This window comes from Pleurodeles waltl, chromosome 1_1 (genome assembly GCF_031143425.1).
Source record: "Pleurodeles waltl isolate 20211129_DDA chromosome 1_1, aPleWal1.hap1.20221129, whole genome shotgun sequence".
Classification (NCBI taxonomy): domain Eukaryota; kingdom Metazoa; phylum Chordata; class Amphibia; order Caudata; family Salamandridae; genus Pleurodeles; species Pleurodeles waltl.
In genome coordinates, this window is record NC_090436.1 from 407,945,298 (window position 1) to 407,964,029 (window position 18,732).

The 18,732-nt window shown below is 42.9% G+C and overlaps 1 protein-coding gene across 1 annotated transcript in view; it reads right to left on the reverse strand.

Moving 5' to 3' along the window:
- POLK (DNA polymerase kappa) overlaps positions 1–18,732 on the reverse strand; it is a 505,299-nt gene that overhangs the window by 114,718 nt on the left and 371,849 nt on the right. The window contains exon 8 of the mRNA XM_069223734.1: positions 9,237–9,361. Within this exon, the coding sequence (XP_069079835.1) occupies positions 9,237–9,361 (125 nt within the window). The remainder of the gene's footprint in view (positions 1–9,236; positions 9,362–18,732) is intronic.

Genomic DNA, 18,732 nt, shown 5'->3' on the forward strand with positions numbered 1-18,732 from the left:
ATCACAGCACAGTCATAAGAATATCATAAAATGCCCATAGTAGGAACATTAGAAAACATATGGCAAGTTAGAAAAACATATTAGCAAGCATGTCCATAAAAGAAACATTTGCATATACATATGTAAAAACATCAAACGCAGGTAGGTAATATATGAATCAAACAAAAGTCTGTAGAAAGAACTTTGGATTGCAACTATATTGGTCCTTTAAACAGTACCTGGTTGGATGAAGGCACCTCCAGTGCATAGAAGGCGAACAATGGGGCCCCCGGAGCTCGTATGCGCACAACAGGGGCCTCCCTTATACTCTGGGGTCAGAGGAGGGCGACATGCACCTCCTCTCTTTTATAGACAGGCCCCTCTGGGGACCGTGATTACTGGGGGCCCCCCAGGGCCTCAACCGACCCTCACGAGGGGGGCCAAAGCCAGCAAAAACACCTTAGGGCAGGAGGGGGGCACCACGCACCCCCTCCGGTTTAATGACAGGCCCCTCCTGGGACCCGTGATCTCTGGGGGCCCCCCCGGGCCGCCACTGGCCCTTCCACCAAGGGTGGGGGCCCCAAAATAATGCCCGTTTTACCTAACAGCAGAAAAGGAGCGTCCTGCTCCTAACGCAGAGGCCAGGGGGGAGGGTCACTCCCCGCGCCTTCCCCTGGTCCTGCCGTGAAGCCACAAGAAGATCAGACCCCTCCTGGGGCCCGAGCAGACACTCGCCTGCACCCAATGCGGTGCGCGAGTGTTCTTCCAGCTTCCCGGGCTGCTGCGGTGATCTTATTTAAAGGGGCACAATGCAGCCAGGAGCCTACGAGCTCCCAAGGCTCCAGAAGCGCGCTGCAACCCACGGAGAAGCACCCCTCGTGAAGAAATGGATGCAGGGGTCAGGGGCCACAGCACCCTGCCCCTGGGGAGCAGAATCTTAAGACAAGGTCCTCAGGTGGAGGGCCCAGCTACAGGCCAGCACAAGGGAAAGGCAGCAAGTGGCAAGTCCTTCACAGTGACCAGGCAGGTCAAAGGTCAGCACAGCAGCAGCAGTCCATGGCGGTTCCTGGTGAGTCCTTTCAGCCTTTGGTGTCCAGTTCCAAGATGATTCCAAGAGTCTCCAAATTGTGGGGAAAATTCCCCTGTACTTATAGTCAGTTCTTACAGTGTTTTACAATGGTAGGGAGAGGAGGTTCCAGCCAGTTGCAACTGGTTCGGGGAGTGCCCCCTCTCTCCTTTCAGCACAGGCTCCAAACATCAGTGGGGGGTTAACAACCCTATTGTGTGAGGCCAGGGCACAGTCTTTACAAATGCAGGTGTGCCCCACCTCTCCCTTCTCTCAGCCCAGGAAGACTATTCAGTATGCAGATGCACCTCTGTGACACCTCCACCCTCCCTGTGTACAGGCTGTCTGAAAAGTATGCACAAAGCTGCAACTGTCACTCTGCCCAGACGTGGATTGGAGTCAAGCTGCAAAACACCAGTCTCATAAGCACAGATAAATGTGCACTTTCTAGAAGTGGCATTTCTGTGATAGTAATAAAAAATACACCCACACCAGTAAGCAGCATTTATTATCACCATCACAACCATACCAAACATGCCTACGCTACCCCTCATAAATCAGACAATACCCCTTACACAGGAGGCAGGGCATTTCTAATGCAATCCTATGAGAAGGCAGCACTCACAGCAGTGAGACACTAAGTTAGGCTGTTTGTCACTACTAGGATAGTCCATGCAATATGGCACATGTCCTGCCTTTCTACATACATGGCACCCTGCTCATAGGGCTAGGTAGGGCGTACCTTAGGGGTGACTTACATGTAGTAAAAGGGGAGTTCTGGGCCTGGCAAGTAAGTTTAGATGCCAGGTCCTTGTGGCAGAAAACTGCGCACACAGGCCCTGCGCTAGCAGGCCTGAGACAGGTTTGAAAGTCCACTTCAGTGGGTGGCGCAAGCAGCGCTGCAGGCCCCCTAGTAGTATTTAATTTACAGGCCCTGGGTATAGAGATACCACTGTACAAGGGACTTTTAGGTAAATTAAATATGCCAATTAGGTATAAGCCAATCATACCAACCTTAGATGGGAGAGCACCTGCACTTTAGCACTGGTCAGCAGTGATAAAGTGCTCAGAGTCTTAGAGCCAACAGCGAGAGGTCAGAAAAACCAGGCGGAAGGAGGCAAAAAGACTGGGGATGACCCTGCGTATGGCCAAAAGTCCAACAATTAAAAGAAAGAAAATTTAGGAAACCCATATTAATTGCATTCACACAGTCTAATCGAGAGGACACGTGTGGTCCAGTGGTAGCTTTTTTAGGTGAAGTAAGCATAATTGGCAAGGACGATTTGCGTCAAAGTTCTAAGGCAGGAATGAAGAAGGTGAAAGTGACAATAATTCCCTAGCAATAGCTTGTTCAGGTTACTGCAGCAGCAGAGATGTGGCCGAGGGGGATGAAATCGAAAAAACAGCATATAGCTAAAATATGGTGACTGTGGCAACAATAGCATGTATTTACATAGGCCAGGAGGGTGGAGTAAAGATTGTTTTGAGGAGGAGCGATTTGTTGATAAAGATGTGGACTTTATTATGTGACAGTATCCAGCACTTAGAATGTTCGGATAACATCATAGATTGACATGACATCATGAATGCACTGTGTGTGCTACAATTAGAGAAACTGACATGATTTTCATGAACTCACAAGTTGAGATTTTGTAGTAAGTGAATGCCAAATACAAAGAACCACAAACAAAAGGGCCTGAAGATAGTTTTGTGAAGCAACTTTTGTACTAATAGGTTGTTTGCAAAATAAATATCTGACCTACCTAATTAATATTAATTAGAGTGGCCTAGGTTTGCCTCTCACTCAGATTGGTCAATATTGCAGAGATGGTGGTTTGCAAGAGTCAGCAAGTCACTAGCCCGGTTGCCTTAAAACAAAAAAATGAAAAGAAAAAAGATTTTTCTGCAGCCTGATTTGTTTTAAGGAAACGGTGAGATTTTAAAACAAAAAGTATTTTTTTTTATTTTTAATAAAAGTTTCAGTGATAGTTAGGAGTGGACCACTGCCTATACTCAGCCTGAATGATGTATCACTAGTGGGTCCACTCTGGACCTCTTCATTTTTGAGAAAACATTATCAACCCAACTTGGGAGCCTAGAACTGTTCAATCTGTATCATTGATACATCAGGTAAAGATATTGGTATTTGGAAGGGGGTCTCCCAACATGTCCCATCCAAATACTGAACTGGTATTGTTGCGTGGGCTCTCATTATCCTAAATGAGACTACTGGATTTCTAGGTAGCAGGGTTGTTCCTTGTGTGGGGGACTAAGTCTTACCCACTTGGAAGGACCACTGTCACCTCAAATCCGGTTTTGCTCCGTCTAACTAGCAGTGCCTCATCTCTCCTAAGGGGAAGAGATGATTGGGCAGCCGTGCGCATGACATCTTTGGAACTTCTCAGGAAAGTCGTGGTCACTCAGATCCAAACCAGCTCTCTCATTTACAGTATGATCTCATATACAAATGACAAAGGCAGTTTGAGTTTTATAGTTTGTTTTAATAAAACGACTGCATTTTAGATATTAAGGCGTGAGCCGCGATAACCAGAACAATACAACACAGTAGGATTGAAATAGTCACGAGGAGAGTGAAACACAAGAATAACGCTATCATGGTGTTAATAAATTCTACTCTCTCTCAGTTAGTTCTATTTCAAGCACAGCATGTTAAGCTTCTAACTTGCCTTTTAGATTCCCTGGGAAGTCATCAACCCTCATACCTGAGTAAAGGCCTGTGATCTGGTTCAGCATCTGCAACAAGGCAGTCAGCGTCTAGTTGTGGTTCCGTGGTCGGAATCTCCCTCTTGCATGTATTAGGACAAGGAAGTGTTTTTATAACTAACATGTCAGTGTGATCACAAAATGTCCCTACGCAAGAATGCCAAAGACTAAACTCCTACCACGTCTATCGGCAATGTACCAGACTGTATCCTTGACTGAAGCACAGAGTGAACAAGAATGTGTTATTGAAAACTCCAGGGCTGAAGTAGGCTAAACAGTGTGATATAAAAAATAAAACAAGACCGTAGAACTGGCAATTTGAAAAATAACAGTATGAACCTGGAAAAAAAGCATTTAGATCAAAGTGCACAGAGGCTCTATGCTGCGAGCAAAGGAATAAAATACATCCAGGGCAAAGTGCACAAAGACCTAACGCCTGAAGCTAACGCGCAAAGGATACATAAAACTGACCACACTACAGTATCCAGTAACAGACTGTAAGAAATCGCTCTATCAACCTGTGCACAGCATTCACTCCATTAATACTGACAGCAGCCCTTAAGCAAGGAATTGAGGGAACGTTTTTAAATCACTCGACCACAATTATGCATCGACATCTTAGACTGTGTGAGTTGTATTCACCTAATTATGGCACAGATCCCCCGTTGAACCAGGGTGCGACACATGCTCGTACTAATAATCCAGAACAACAATTTTGGAATCCTGTTGGATGATAAAATCCCATGGAGAAAGCCCTAGGCTTGCCAACCAATGCAGAGTGAAACAGCTGTTGGCTGAGTCTTTGTAACTATATATCGTTTTTGTTAAAGGACACTTGCTCTCCCATTAATCGCTCATTAACAATCCACCTGCACCTTTTCATCATGTGAATTGTAAAAGAAATACTTAAATCAACAGTTCCCAATATGTTTCAAAACTGTGTCCTTACATTCGTTTTCCTTAATTAGTTCCGCCTTCATGGCAAAACGGGCACTTTCACATAATAAGCCAATTCAAAAGTCCTTGCTTTTCCGCACCCCATGTAGTTTCTAAATAAAAAAAACAGCTGCATCCTTCGTTGCCAATGCTTTCCTCTTTAACCGGGAAGCATGAATTTAGTAGTATGTGCCTCTCCATTCAGTAATGTTCCATGTAGGAAGGTTTCTACATGGCACAGACCGGCACTTGGAATGGCCGGACTCTAAATCTCTGGTCTGTATATGTACCTCCAAACTGCATTCGGATACTTTACCGGCGCTTGGGGCCCTATTACTCAATTACCTCCTGGCAGCCTTATACTGGGGGGGGCGGGACATGAATGATGACATGTTCCCGGTAATGGACTGATTGACTCACACCTGGGAGAGCAGGGGCACCGGCGGTCTGAGGGCCCTTGTAGACTCATTGGGCCTGATAGACCTGTGGAGGGCACATAACCCACATGAGAGGCAATTTACATTTTTAGCTGTGGTTCATATTAGCTTCTCACGTCTCAACTACCTATTCATACATCACTCAGAGGCTGGACGCTTTTAGGGGGTAATACACCTGGCTCAAGGGATATCGGATCACTCCCCTGTGGTAGCCACTGTGTCAGGCTGCATTAGAGACACTGAGCTGCCGCCTAGAATAGACCCATAAGTCTAAAATTTAAAGGAGAAAGGCTTTCCGGAAAAGATACGGGAAGAAGCTGAGCAATATTTCCCTGCCAACCTGGGAACGGTGACTTCAGCTAGTGTACTCTGGGAAGCCTTCAAGGCAGTCATCTGAGGGCAGGATATAAAAAAAGAAGTTGAGAATGGAGTAAATTTGGGGTCAGAGAGGGTCATAAAACATGTCCCTCCTGAAATGAACCGAGAAAAAATGGGAGAGAAAGAAATCAATTGCAGAAATTCAATGATTGCAAATAAAATCGGAATTGTTCTTCCTGCAGAGTTGAATATGAAGAAACACTTACAGAATGCAATGCGTCCATAAATAATGTGTTGTTTTAAGAAATTACATACGTATTACAAGCTTTTGTTGTTCAAGGATACATCCTTTTGCAACAATATACTATAATCCATGACAAGGTTCCATAATGTGTTAGATATGTAATGAATTATACTCTGAAAAGCTTAGTGTTTTTTGTGTTAACATATTTTAGCATGAAAGTGGCTCATTCCGGCAGCCACGTAAATTTGATTTTGAGACCAGCCTATTGCAGAATTGGTAACAAAGTAGGGTAAATAATTCACCCAAGTCTATTTCTGATGTTCAATATATGTATGCAGCAATGTAATCGTTACTTTACAGTATTGACTTCAGGGAGAGTTACATATTAATTGTTTGAACTGTGGGATTCCTGCTGGGCGCACTGCACTGCCTGCAGCACCTACATACGGGGATTCCGACACACCTTCAACTTGTGCTGTAACATGCGTCTCTTGGGCCTCCACAGTGTTATATGCAGACTCAATGGGAATCGCTATTTCAAATCTGTGTCTCCTTCAAATTGTCCGCTATTAACAACTGTACAGGATATTGGAACATGGCCAGTCCCATGATGATACTTTTGGCTTTAACAAAAAAAAGTACTGTGCCACTTATATATGTCGAATGCTTACCCCAGTGCATCAGTTACCAGAGTAAATCTTGTGTAGGTCTTATTTCAAGTAGTATGTTACCATCTTATGCAAAACCCATGTACATGAAAAATTGCATGTATTTTAAGTAGATGTAAGAGTAGAGAGTAACAGTAGTATTATGGTCTGTTCGGTACAAAAAAATCACTTGTAACATACAGCAGAAAATTCCTATAATCTTTCATCCCTTAGGCAACCTGCGCAACTGCAGACAGATTCATGAGCTTTCTCTCAAACCCCTATCCAGACCCCCCACCCCTTTTGCTGTCAACGCCGTGCACCATCTGAGACATGTTTAGATCTGTAGATGGGGAAGGAGAGTGATGGTTTCCACATCATTCCTGCACAGCATCTGGATGTACAGGTAAGGGGTGCCTTGAGTCTAACAGCCATCAACTGATGTAGAACGACAAACTAAGGCTTACTCCTACAGAATACTATCACAAGGTAAACTGAACGGCAAGGGATACATACATAAGCATGTAAGGAAAATGATGTGATGTTTTGGACAAAGCAAGTCGTCTATTGGCCTTGCTAAGAGAAGAACAAGACAGATGGGTAGGGAAGATAATTGACAGAGTGGGTAGAACTGTAAATTCAGACAAAGAAATAGCATTAACCTCTGCAAATTACTTTACTTGTCTATAACACAAATGAGACCCTGTACTTTCCTGATTAATCGATCCTTCCCAAGGCTAAAAGTGGTGGATGCTAGTGGCTTGGATAGCAACATACCAGAAGTAGTAGATTCCATTCAGCAGATGTACACTGGTAGAGTCCTGAGCTGGGTCCTAATGGCCTTCCCTTGAACAGTTTTAAGCATCAAGTCTTATATGTAATGGCAAGACTCCACATATGTCACTATCGCAACCATTTGTTAAGAAAGGAAAAGTCAAAGACGAACTGTGCCTCATATAGGATGATTTCACTCCTAAATGCGGAGGAAAGGTGCTAGCCAAAGTACTAGTGAATGGTGTACTAAATATTACAAGATATCCACAAGGACTAATCAGCCTTTATACCTCGAAGGTCCACCACAAAAAACCTATACCAACGGCAAAACAGTTAAACAAAAGAGGCACTGAAGACCATTACCAATCTTACCTCTTGATGTCACAGTGAGTTTGACTCCATTAAATGACAATATCTAACTATGATTCTGGAATAGTTCGGGATCACTCTGATGATATAGGCCTAGATATACCTGCTCTACAAAAAGATCACTGCTGCTTTGTAGGGTGTTTGGGCTGGACAGAGACATGAGGCAGTATTATCCCCTCTCTCTGTCGTTATTCAAACTGGCAGTGAAACCTCTAATATGCCAAGTCAGCTTGTATACCTTAATCTGTAGATTCTACTCAGGCATAGGGCTGAAGTGGTTACATTCAAAATGATAACCTTTCCCAAGTTGCTACATGCCGCACAAATTAATCCATATGTGATTCTAAAGGCCTTCTTTGAAAGTTGGAATTAGAAATATGCTAAGCGATATGACATGGGGTTCCTTCAGTAGCACTGATGGTATTCAATAGACAGATCTACACAAGTGGCAATACACTTCTTAACTCCAGACTGTGCTATTCTGCATCCCAAGTCCTAGCCATAAATGACTGGATATTGGTACCTCAGGATGAACCACCGGTGTACCTAGGTCGGGCCGCCATGAATGATGTCATTTTTATTAAACTATATATATGTGGGAAGAGAGCTAAACAAATTGAGAATAGCAACAGTATTACCAAAACAAATCTGAAAAATGCCAAGCAGTCCTTGGCTAGAAAGGGCTTGGCAGCAGAAGGTAGATGCTTTAATGTAGTGTAGGGATAGAGAACTTTCCTACATACTATTTGGACATGCAGAATAATCAGAGGTGTTGTCTATGCCCTACAAAGGAGAAATGTTTTTTCTGGTCTATACCAATTCAATGTGTGGGGTACAGAGGGTAATTTTCAAAGCAAGGAATGCTCCTGGAAATTTGAGAAAATCTGGGGTGTGTGGAGCAGCCACTTAGGACTGGATGCTGCTAGGGGCAGATGGTATCTCAACCCAAAAAAATGCAACAGGGTAATCCTCAATCTACACACCCTGAGTGAAAGGCATACTGTAGGGAAATGTAGACTGAGTGGGAAGCTGCATTAGTATTGCCACAAACATGCTCATGAAAACACTGCTCCTCCTTTTGAGCGGCGAAGTGTCACCCCACTAAAATGCCCCAGATGTGCCTCAGAAACGAAAAATAAAATAGTAATGAAGTTAATGCACTACCATTTTATTTTGAGTGTCAGGATGGGGTGGGGCTTGTTGAGTGGCAGCAGTGGCGGGCAGCCTGTGCACTAGTTAATAGTATGCATTTCACTTTGGCTGGCCGTCTTGCGACGGCAAGCCTGACATGCACACTATAAACCTCTCAACCCAGTTGTTTTAGACAGCTGAGTTGAGCGCCAGGAGAAGCCTACAGTGCCCTCGGAAGCGCTAGGAGAGCTGCTCTCTCCAATTGTGCCGCTTCTCTTACTCTCGTTAACAACATGAGAGCAGCGTCAGGATTGGTTAAGTAGGTTAGCTGGGGCTCTGGACGTGCGCCAGGAAAAGAAGAGGACAAGAGCGAGGAGGACGTGTCTGCGCAAGCAGGTAAGTGACTTTTTATTTATCTTTCTTTTTTAAAAACTATTTATTTTACGCACCGTCCCTCCACTGCCATAGTTGCCTGTCACCGCTGAAACAGTGCACAGCTGAACATAGAGATACAGACTGCAATGACCTGAAAAGCCCTGCAGAATGTTAAAATGCTTGATTGATAATTATTTGTTTTTGTAAATGCATGAAATAAAATTTTAAAATATTACCTTTCGAATTGGTAAATCTTTGATGAAGTCCATCACAGCTTGTCTGTCACTAGGAATCCTGTATTGACCGTTCGGCTTGTTCTTATCACTACAAACCTTTGCTAACATCATATTTGGAGCAATTCCTAAAACATAAAAAGTTATTTTATTTGATTTATGCAGATTTCCCTCTGACAGTCTTGTAACACTTTTTCAGATTCATTCATGTCAACCTGGAAAGGTTTAGATTATTATTATAAGTACAGTTAGTCAGATGTCATGATCATCTCTGAAAGACTGGCTGGAATGGTACAGAATTCATATTTCAACGTTGCATCTGAAAGGAAAACTGAGTTGGCGAAAAGTCAGCCATGTAACAAGCATCATTACACATTTCTTTCACTCTGGTCCACTACTTTTTGTTTACTGGATAACAAATAGGTATATAATATTTTGACATATTAAAAGAACTGTGCCTAACATATATATTACTTTAATAGAAGACGGGTAAACTGAGGCTATGTGGGTTAAGTTATTAAGTTATTCGATTCTGGGGTTAAGTGGCAGTTTGTTGATTTTTGGAGCACTGATTAATTTGGGATTTGTCACCAATGGTTGATGGAACCAACACTGTCCTTACTTGCAAAGCTAGATCGATTGAGACCCTGAGCAATGGAGCTCCTTATACTCAATCCTGTTGCTAAACTGTAATGTAGTACAGGGGTCTCTAACATATTTTGGTTATAGGAACTACTTATGTTCAATGAAAATCACCCCAAATTACTAATATTGGGGATGTAACAGTGACCACTCCATCCAAGATTGTTAGCAGTGATGACATCAGTCCCCCCGGCAGGGTTGCCATCAGTAAAGTAAAAAAACAATTATGTTGGAATGCCTCTACATGAGTAGTAAATAACAGCTACAGTTGTTATCCCAGGAGCGCCCCAAGGTGATTATATGAGTGTTATGTCTCTCCATCACCACCTGATTTATCACTCGAATAATAGCTTTAAATACATTTTGAACATTCATCCATTTTCCTCCAAATATCAGCTTATGAGTTCTGAAAATACACACATTTTTATTTCAAGTGTGCACTTTTTATTTTGATATAAATATAATAATTCAACCTAGCAAAGGCTTCCGTACTAGTAGGCTGAGTTGACCACAGGAAAGCTACTTTAGAGGTACCTGGAGAGCTACTGGTTGTTCAGGAGCTACGCGTTGGAGACCTGATCTCGTAATATCTCCCAGAACACTTACCAACCACCATCAGGAGATATGACTAGACATCTCTTCAACTGCCTGTCAGGCTTCATAAAAGGAAAACAAGCACGCATCAATGTGGTGCTGCTCTTAAATGCTGAAGACCTGGCTTTAAGGGCCAACATTTATTGTGCCCAGAGTAGGCGTTTCATAGAGTGGATTGGGTCATAAGGTTATTGGCTACAAGAAGTGTGAGTTCTAGATTCTGAACCTCTTCTCCTAGCTACCTTTACAAAAATGTCGAAGAAATTGAAAGTAAGTACCCAACCCAAACAAACATTACTGGTCTATAAAGAAACTAGGCATGGGGGTCTCTTGTACCCTCTCCTGTTTGTACTATCAATGATGACCCTAATAATATAAAACATAGTCAAAACCTACCAGACGTATGCATAGCCATCAGCCACTGTAAAACAGCATTGTTTATGGGAAATCTATGGCAGGGGTGGCTCCTCCATTGTGGCGGAGGAGCATACGTAGGTTAGCTGGGGCTCTGGGTGTGCCTGTGTGTTAAATCCTGACAATGCATTTCCAACCAAATAGTGCGTGGAATGACAAGTTTGCATTTCACATAGTTACACTTAGTTTATAGACTACCTTGACTGATGCATTCACAACGACAGACAATGTCCTGACAGACCATACATCAATGGTAATGAGGACTGATATTGCTCCCCTAAACATCGTTCCCCCATGCTGTTAGAGACTGAACAAAGACACATTCCATGACTCAGCTCTCAGAGCTTCGATCTGTGAAGTTTTAACAAACTATATAATAGAAAATGAAACTGAGGGAAACTCTTGGGCCATGATTGGGTATGCAGTGAAGACAGAGATGAGAGAAGAACTTATATTCCACTGAGACCCGCCAAAGCTAGACATCTTGACCTAGAGGGTGAAATCACTAGACTTGAGTCTAAACACAAAAGCAATAGCTCTAAACTGACACATAGAGAATAGAGAATTACCAGGGCCAGAGGAAAGTTAGTTGTTACCCACAAATTACTGGATGTAATACAAAGACTCTTATGAGAAAGGGCAGAAAGCAAACCGACTTCTGATGCATAACATTAAGACTGTTAGGATGCATATTAACATACATGCAGAGAAAAACGCTAACAAGTCAAAATGTCAGATCATGGAGTCATGAATGCTTTTGTATATTTTTACTCACACCTTCATCAGGAAGAACCTTGTGACTCCCCTCTGCTAGATTAATACCTAGCAGGAGTCCAGGTCCCCACAGTTCTCCATAAGCTGCTGGAGGAACTTGAGGATCTGATCCCAGAGGAAGAAGGTCATGACATTTCTACCCAATAATAAGGCACCAGGACCCGATGAGGTACAGAATTCTTTATACAAGGTGTTCAGCAACATACTGATTCCCCCCTGACAAAGGTATTGCATACCTTATCTGAGTCCGTGACCAAGCATGATGGAGTCAGTCCTCACACTGAAACTGTAACCTAACAAGAGCCTAAGTCCTGTTGATCCTACAGGGTGACAACCCGCCTAAATAGCGATCTGCAGATCTTTACTAAGATCTTCACAACATGTTAAGAACAAATGGTCGATACTGTTGTCAAGTGGGTTTTGTAAGAGGCAGACAGGCAGGGGCCAATATAAGAATCACCTTCAATTTTACAGATAAGCTATTTGAGAAGATACCCAGATACTACTTTCCTCACTTGCTGCAGAGAAGGTGTTTGATGGAGTTAATTGTGGACACCTCAAGAAAACCTCGACCAAATTCTGGTTGCAAACAAAAATGCTTTCATTTATCCTAGCTGACTTTGTTCGACCTTCTGAAACGAAGGTGAGGTTTTAGCTATCTGACCTGATTATCTTACCTAGGTGGATGAGACAGTGATGTCTGCTGGTGCCCTTAGTGTTTGCGTGTTACCTATGGAGCCTTTCACACAGGAAGTAATAGGGAACCGAGTGAAGTCTACCCATGAAAGAGAGTCAAAATAAAAGAGCACTATACATAGATGTTGTTGCCTGGCAAACCCAGCCACTTCTCTGCCGGCTCTATTAGATGAGTTAAGAGCTCTACACAGTAGCTGCCTTTAAGGCCTACTATAAAAAAATCAAGAGCAATGGATGGCAAAGGCAAAAGATGACAGCAAACAGATACTGCAGGCATTTGGTTTTGCATCAGATATTTGGGTGCTATTCTTCCACCTCAAACACAGTATACAGAAACAACATATCACCATTACTAGAGAGGCTGTACAAAGATGGACATATCGTGAAAACTCGAAATCTTATTGACAGGGATAACACATTGTGTGAAGATGCATTTCATGCCTAGGTTACTATACTTGAACAAAGTAATGCCTATATGGTTCCCAATAGATGCCATGAGAATTACCCAGAAGAAGCTCTGGAACTTTATTTGGGTCAATAAAGCTCCTCAATTAGTAGATCTATAGACCCCCCATAGGAAGGACAGCTTGGTGCCCTGGACATCAATAAAATACCAAATCAGAAACATACCAGTCCTGTAGATAGCACCACTGCTCACATGGTTCTCCGCAACAAACCATTATTGAAACTAGAACAAATATGTAAGCTACCTTTGCAACAACTTCTGTGGTTCCCCCCATTAACTCCTGGTATGCAGTGCCCTCCTATGCTCAACTGATTCACTGCTACAGAGCAGTGAGAACATGCCAAGTTACAAGGTATCCGTTGCACATGACTCTGGTAGTGGGGAATCCAGGCTTTAAGCCAGGTATGGCTAATAGGGGATACTTGGGAAGGTTGAGGGGGCCAATCCTATCGGATGTCTCCCCGTTGACGAGGGGGATCCTCAAAGGCAGGAGACAATATAGCCTTAGAGCCCGCCATAGCGGGCTGTTCAATCCATTAAAGGACTGCTCCAGAGTTGGAGGGAACAGGCCTTTAATGGCCGGTATAGCATTCTTACAGAGGGCTCTGAGGCTATTGGAACATTCCACCCCTAGAGAGCAGAATGGTCTAATTACTAAACCAAAGTCCTCACGGAGTCACAAGCAACTTAGACTACAAGAACACCATTTATGCCAAGATTACCAATTAACTCACCAGAAGACTACAAGTCATCCAGAACTCGTCCTCAACTTCCCACACAGAACCCACACCATTCCTCAGGGAGCTTCATTGGCTCCGATACACAAATGAGCTGATTCCAAACTCAACTCTCACACACACACACACACACACACACACAAACATATTCAAAGCACTACACAACTTGGGCCCCAACAATCCTCCTTCAACAACCCACACACTTGCGCTCTGCAGGACTCCTACACGCAGACATCCCAGGCATACCCAGATCAAGACCAGGAGGTGTTCTCTTATATCTCTCCTAAAGCACGGAACGACATCTCTCGCCACATCAGAGCCTCCTCCTCTCTTCATAAACTCCGCAAACAGCTGAAGACCTGGCTGTTCAAATAACCAATCTACCATAAGGTGGGCTAGTGACATATACCTGCTCAGCACAAGCATACTCTCCCAAGCGATGGTGTGTTATACAAATACACATAACATATATCTGAGATCCTGACTTGGCCTGTAGCTAGGGCTCCAGGGGTGGTTTTACTAAACACAGAGGAGCCGGTAGGACTCACTGTAGGGGGCACTAGAGGTGGGAGTGTCACGTAGGCTCTCATTATCCTAATGAGGCTACTAGATTTGGGCGGCAGAATCACTTGCACTGTGAGAGACTGAGTCTGAACCCACTACAGGTGACACCTGTCAGCCTAATCAGGGTTTTGTTCCGGCTAACTAGCAGGGCCTCATCTCCACCCAAGAGCAGAGATGATTGGGCAACCGAGCACATGACACAATTGACTCCTCAGGGAAATCGTGGTCACTCAGATCTCATCTGTTTCTCTCAGTTACATTAGTCTCACGTGTGCAAGGACAACCAGAGGCAGGGTATGGTTCAATAAGGTTTTATTGAAGTAACTGCATCTTCGATAATACAGCATGGATTACATAACTAGGACGATGAAGAGTGAAACATAAAAATAACGCTATCATATTGTCACTACGATCGTTAAGAATAGCTCTTACCAAGGCTTTATTAAAGCACAGCATGTTAAGCTCTAATTCTGCCCTTCGGGTTCCACTGGGAAGACATCAGCCCTCATACCTGAGCAAGAGGCCTGTAGTCTACATAAGCAGCTGCAGCGAAGCCCTCAACAATCAGCATACAGTCGTGGTCATCTGGCTGGAACCTCCCTCTAACATACATGGGTCAAAGTAGTGTCTTTATAATAAAACAGCTGATGTTCCAAGAAAGGATCCCACGTAACAGTGTGTATGTTTCTGTGAACATTAGAGACAAAGTGTACCACTTTTGCCGGCAACCTATCTTACTGCAGCCTTGAGAAAAACACAGAGTGAAAGAAATGTCTTGTTTAAGAACGCTGTGCTGGCCTAGGCAAAGAACAGCTAGATAGAGAAAATAAAACAAGACCGCAAATGTGGCTATTGTTAAAATAATAAAACAAATCTGAATAAAATATGTCTAGGTTAAAGTGCACAGCGGCAGGACTAGTTTGCTAAAACAACGTGTATGGAGCTATAACTAAAATGGCTACACAACAGGAGATGGAGGGAGGGGGAGAATACACAGAAGTTTCTGCTCTGCCACTCTGAGGATTCCACAGTGGCATCACAATGGGTTTACTGCTTGTGCTAAACTATTGCTCTGTAGAAACTCACTCATGATATTCCGCACACAGGTAAGGCTTTTGATAAATCTGGATCTGCTGGTTAAACACTAAGAGCATTTCAACTGCACAGCTGGGTGCCGCTCACTCCACTGTTGGTAGAACGCTGACACACTGGCACCGGTCTGCCCTTATTGCCCGTCCCGACCGTCTCAGCCCACTACACTTGTCTACCGCCCTATCCTGCGAAGACCCCAGGTTATCCACACTTTGCTCTTGACATTCATTGAAATAATCGTATTCTTGTACACAGAGAATGAGCTGCAATACTTAGGCGGATGAAACAAAGCATTGTATCCAGGGTTACTAGCATGGTGAAAAGAATTAACAGTCCAACCATGGTGATCTTAGATTTATATCTTCCTACCTAGCTACAATCTAGAGCATTGCGGGTTTACCCTCTGCCTGTGTCTGATCTAATTGGATAACCAAAGACCCCATACCTAGAGACCTGAGCCAGGATGCCGGTCTAGACTGAAGTTGGCAATCATTCTCCGCAAGATGGAAGGTCGGCGTCAGCAGAGCTGCATGTCAAACACAGCAAACTGTCCAGAACAGTAGGTGTTGGAGAGCTTCTCTGACCCCTTGGAGGCAGTGTCCAGTTTATATAATCAAAGTCGCACTGCTTTAGAGGCACAGCTCTGATGTAATGATATGTCTAGATGTTAGAAGCTGTCTCCAAATAGGCAATGAAAGCAACATGTAAAATGTATTCTCGGAACAATATTATGCAAGCATAAAGTGTGTAAAATGTAATTGCTAAAAGAGATATCAGCTAAAGCGTGTAAAATATGAAACTAAGCTAAATAAAGCTTAACTGGAGAACCAATGTGGGCCCAAGAAGGCCTCAGAACACCATCCCCTTCACTCACTGTTACAACATGATTTACAAAGTTGACGACCATTTCTACCCACCGGGGGTGTACGCCCCATTCCAACAGCAGGGCACTCAAAACCTGAGATAAGCCTCTAACACACCCTCAACCTGCATGCGGATGTCCACAGTTCTACAGGACCTATTATTGGTTATGTGGCTGCAAATCACCTAGAACCATGAGAGGTGGGAAAGTAGCCCATGAAGGAGAGTAGGAAGTTCATGGAGTATTGACCGTGTGCAGATTATTGAGACTGCGGGTGAAATACTACTAGGAAAAATGTATTTTTTATTAGGAAAATGAAAAAATATCCACTCTTGTTAACTATTAACTATGTAACAGAGACTCACTGGGGAATTTCATGCTTTGATCTCTGATAAAAAAAAAAAAATACAAATGTTTTACATAAAAGTATCCACATTGACATACATGCATGCATACACTCTCTACAAATCAAACTGGTAATTGTAAAATAAGTCTATGATGATACCAGTGAGGCTAAATCGTTTGTATACAGGGAGATACTGATGAAACATAAATGTGAATTTCGATGTGTTTATAGGTTATGCCCTTAAAGCCTCCACCAGCACTGTGTTAAATTTATGCAAACTTGTGGCAGGAAAACACGATTACTCCTTCATATGCTTTGTTAATTGGCATACTTGGTTTTGCTGACTCATTTGATACTTGCTTAGTACAGACCTTGCATCTATTAAATTTCAGGACAAATCAGTATTAGTGGTAGACCCAATTTACTTCAAACCTAAAAAGGCAACTGTTACTTGTCATGTAATGTATAATTATGAATTAAGTTTGCTTTTATATTACCTCTGCACTACAAGATAAACATAATAATTTAATTCTGTCAGCTGTAATACAAAAAGCCACGCCAGGGGCTTCGATAGAGGTATCCGTATGTTAATGTAATCAACAGACTCTTCTTGAGAAAGGCTCAGTAGTTTTCACCACCTTGCCATGCCCACAATCGACCATACCCAACTGGTGAATCAATTGTATTCACAGATATATATATGGAAAATGTCACTTACCCAGTGTACATCTGTTCGTGGCATGAGACGCTGCAGATTCACATGCTGTGCATATCCCGCCATCTAGTGTTGGGCTCGGAGTGTTACAAGTTGTTTTTCTTCGAAGAAGTCTTTTCGAGTCACGAGATCGAGGGACTCCTCCCTTTTCGGATCCATTGCGCATGGGCGTCGACTCCATCTTAGATTGTTTTCCCCGCAGAGGGTGAGGTAGGAGTTGTGTATATAGTAATAGTGCCCATGCAATGGAGTAAGTATGTATGTACATAATGTGACTAAAAGTGTTTTATTTACAAATTTACAAGTTTAATTTTAATCAACTTATAACGGCTACAGGCTTCCGGGGAGGTGGGAGGACGCATGTGAATCTGCAGCGTCTCATGCCACGAACAGATGTACACTGGGTAAGTGACATTTTCCGTTCGATGGCATGTGTAGCTGCAGATACACATGCTGTGCATAGACTAGTAAGCAGTTATCTCCCCCAAAAGTGGTGGTTTAGCCTGTAGGAGTTGAAGTTGTTTGAAATAATGTTCTTAGTACTGCTTGTCCTACTGTGGCTTGTTGTGTTGTTAACACATCCACGCAGTAATGTTTAGTGAATGTATGAGGCGTAGACCATGTGGCTGCCTTACAGATTTCTGTCATTGGTATATTTCCTAGAAAGGCCATTGTGGCGCCTTTCTTTCTAGTGGAGTGTGCCTTTGGTGTAATGGGCAGTTCTCTCTTTGCTTTAACATAACAGGTTTGAATACGTTTAACTATCCATCTGGCAATGCCTTGTTTGGATATTGGATTTCCTGCATGAGGTTTTTGGAACGCTACAAACAATTGTTTTGTTTTGCGAAACTGTTTGGTCCTATCAATGTAGTACATTATAGCTCTTTTTATGTCTAATGTATGTAATGCTCTTTCAGCTACAGAGTCTGGTTCTGAAAAAAACACTGGCAGTTCCACAGTTTGGTTTAAGTGGAACGGTGATATAACTTTTGGCAAAAATGTGGGATTTGTGCGTAGAACCACTTTATGCTTATGTATTTGTATAAAGGGTTCCTGTATGGTAAAGGCTTGTATTTCACTTACTCTTCTGAGAGATGTGATAGCTATTAGGAAGGCTACTTTCCAAGTTAAGTATTGCATTTCACAAGAGTGCATGGGTTCGAATGGTGGACCCATGAGTCGCGTTAATACAATATTGAGGTTCCACTAAGGAACTGGTGGTGTTCTTGGTGGAATGATCCTTTTTAGACCATCCATAAATGCTTTTATGACTGGGATTCTAAATAGTGAAGTTGAATGTGTAATTTGCAGATAGGCAGAAATTGCTGTGAGATGTATTTTAATGGATGAAAAAGCTAACTTAGATTTTTGTAAGTGTAGTAAGTAGCTTACAATGTTTTTGGCGGACGTGTGTAATGGTTGAATTTGATTATTATGACAGTAATAAACAAATCGTTTCCATTTATTTGCATAGCAATGTCTTGTAGTAGGTTTTCTAGCCTGTTTGATGACCTCCATACATTCTTGTATAAGGTCTAGATGTCCGAATTCTAAGACTTCAGGAGCCAGATTGCTAGATTGAGCGATGCTGGATTTG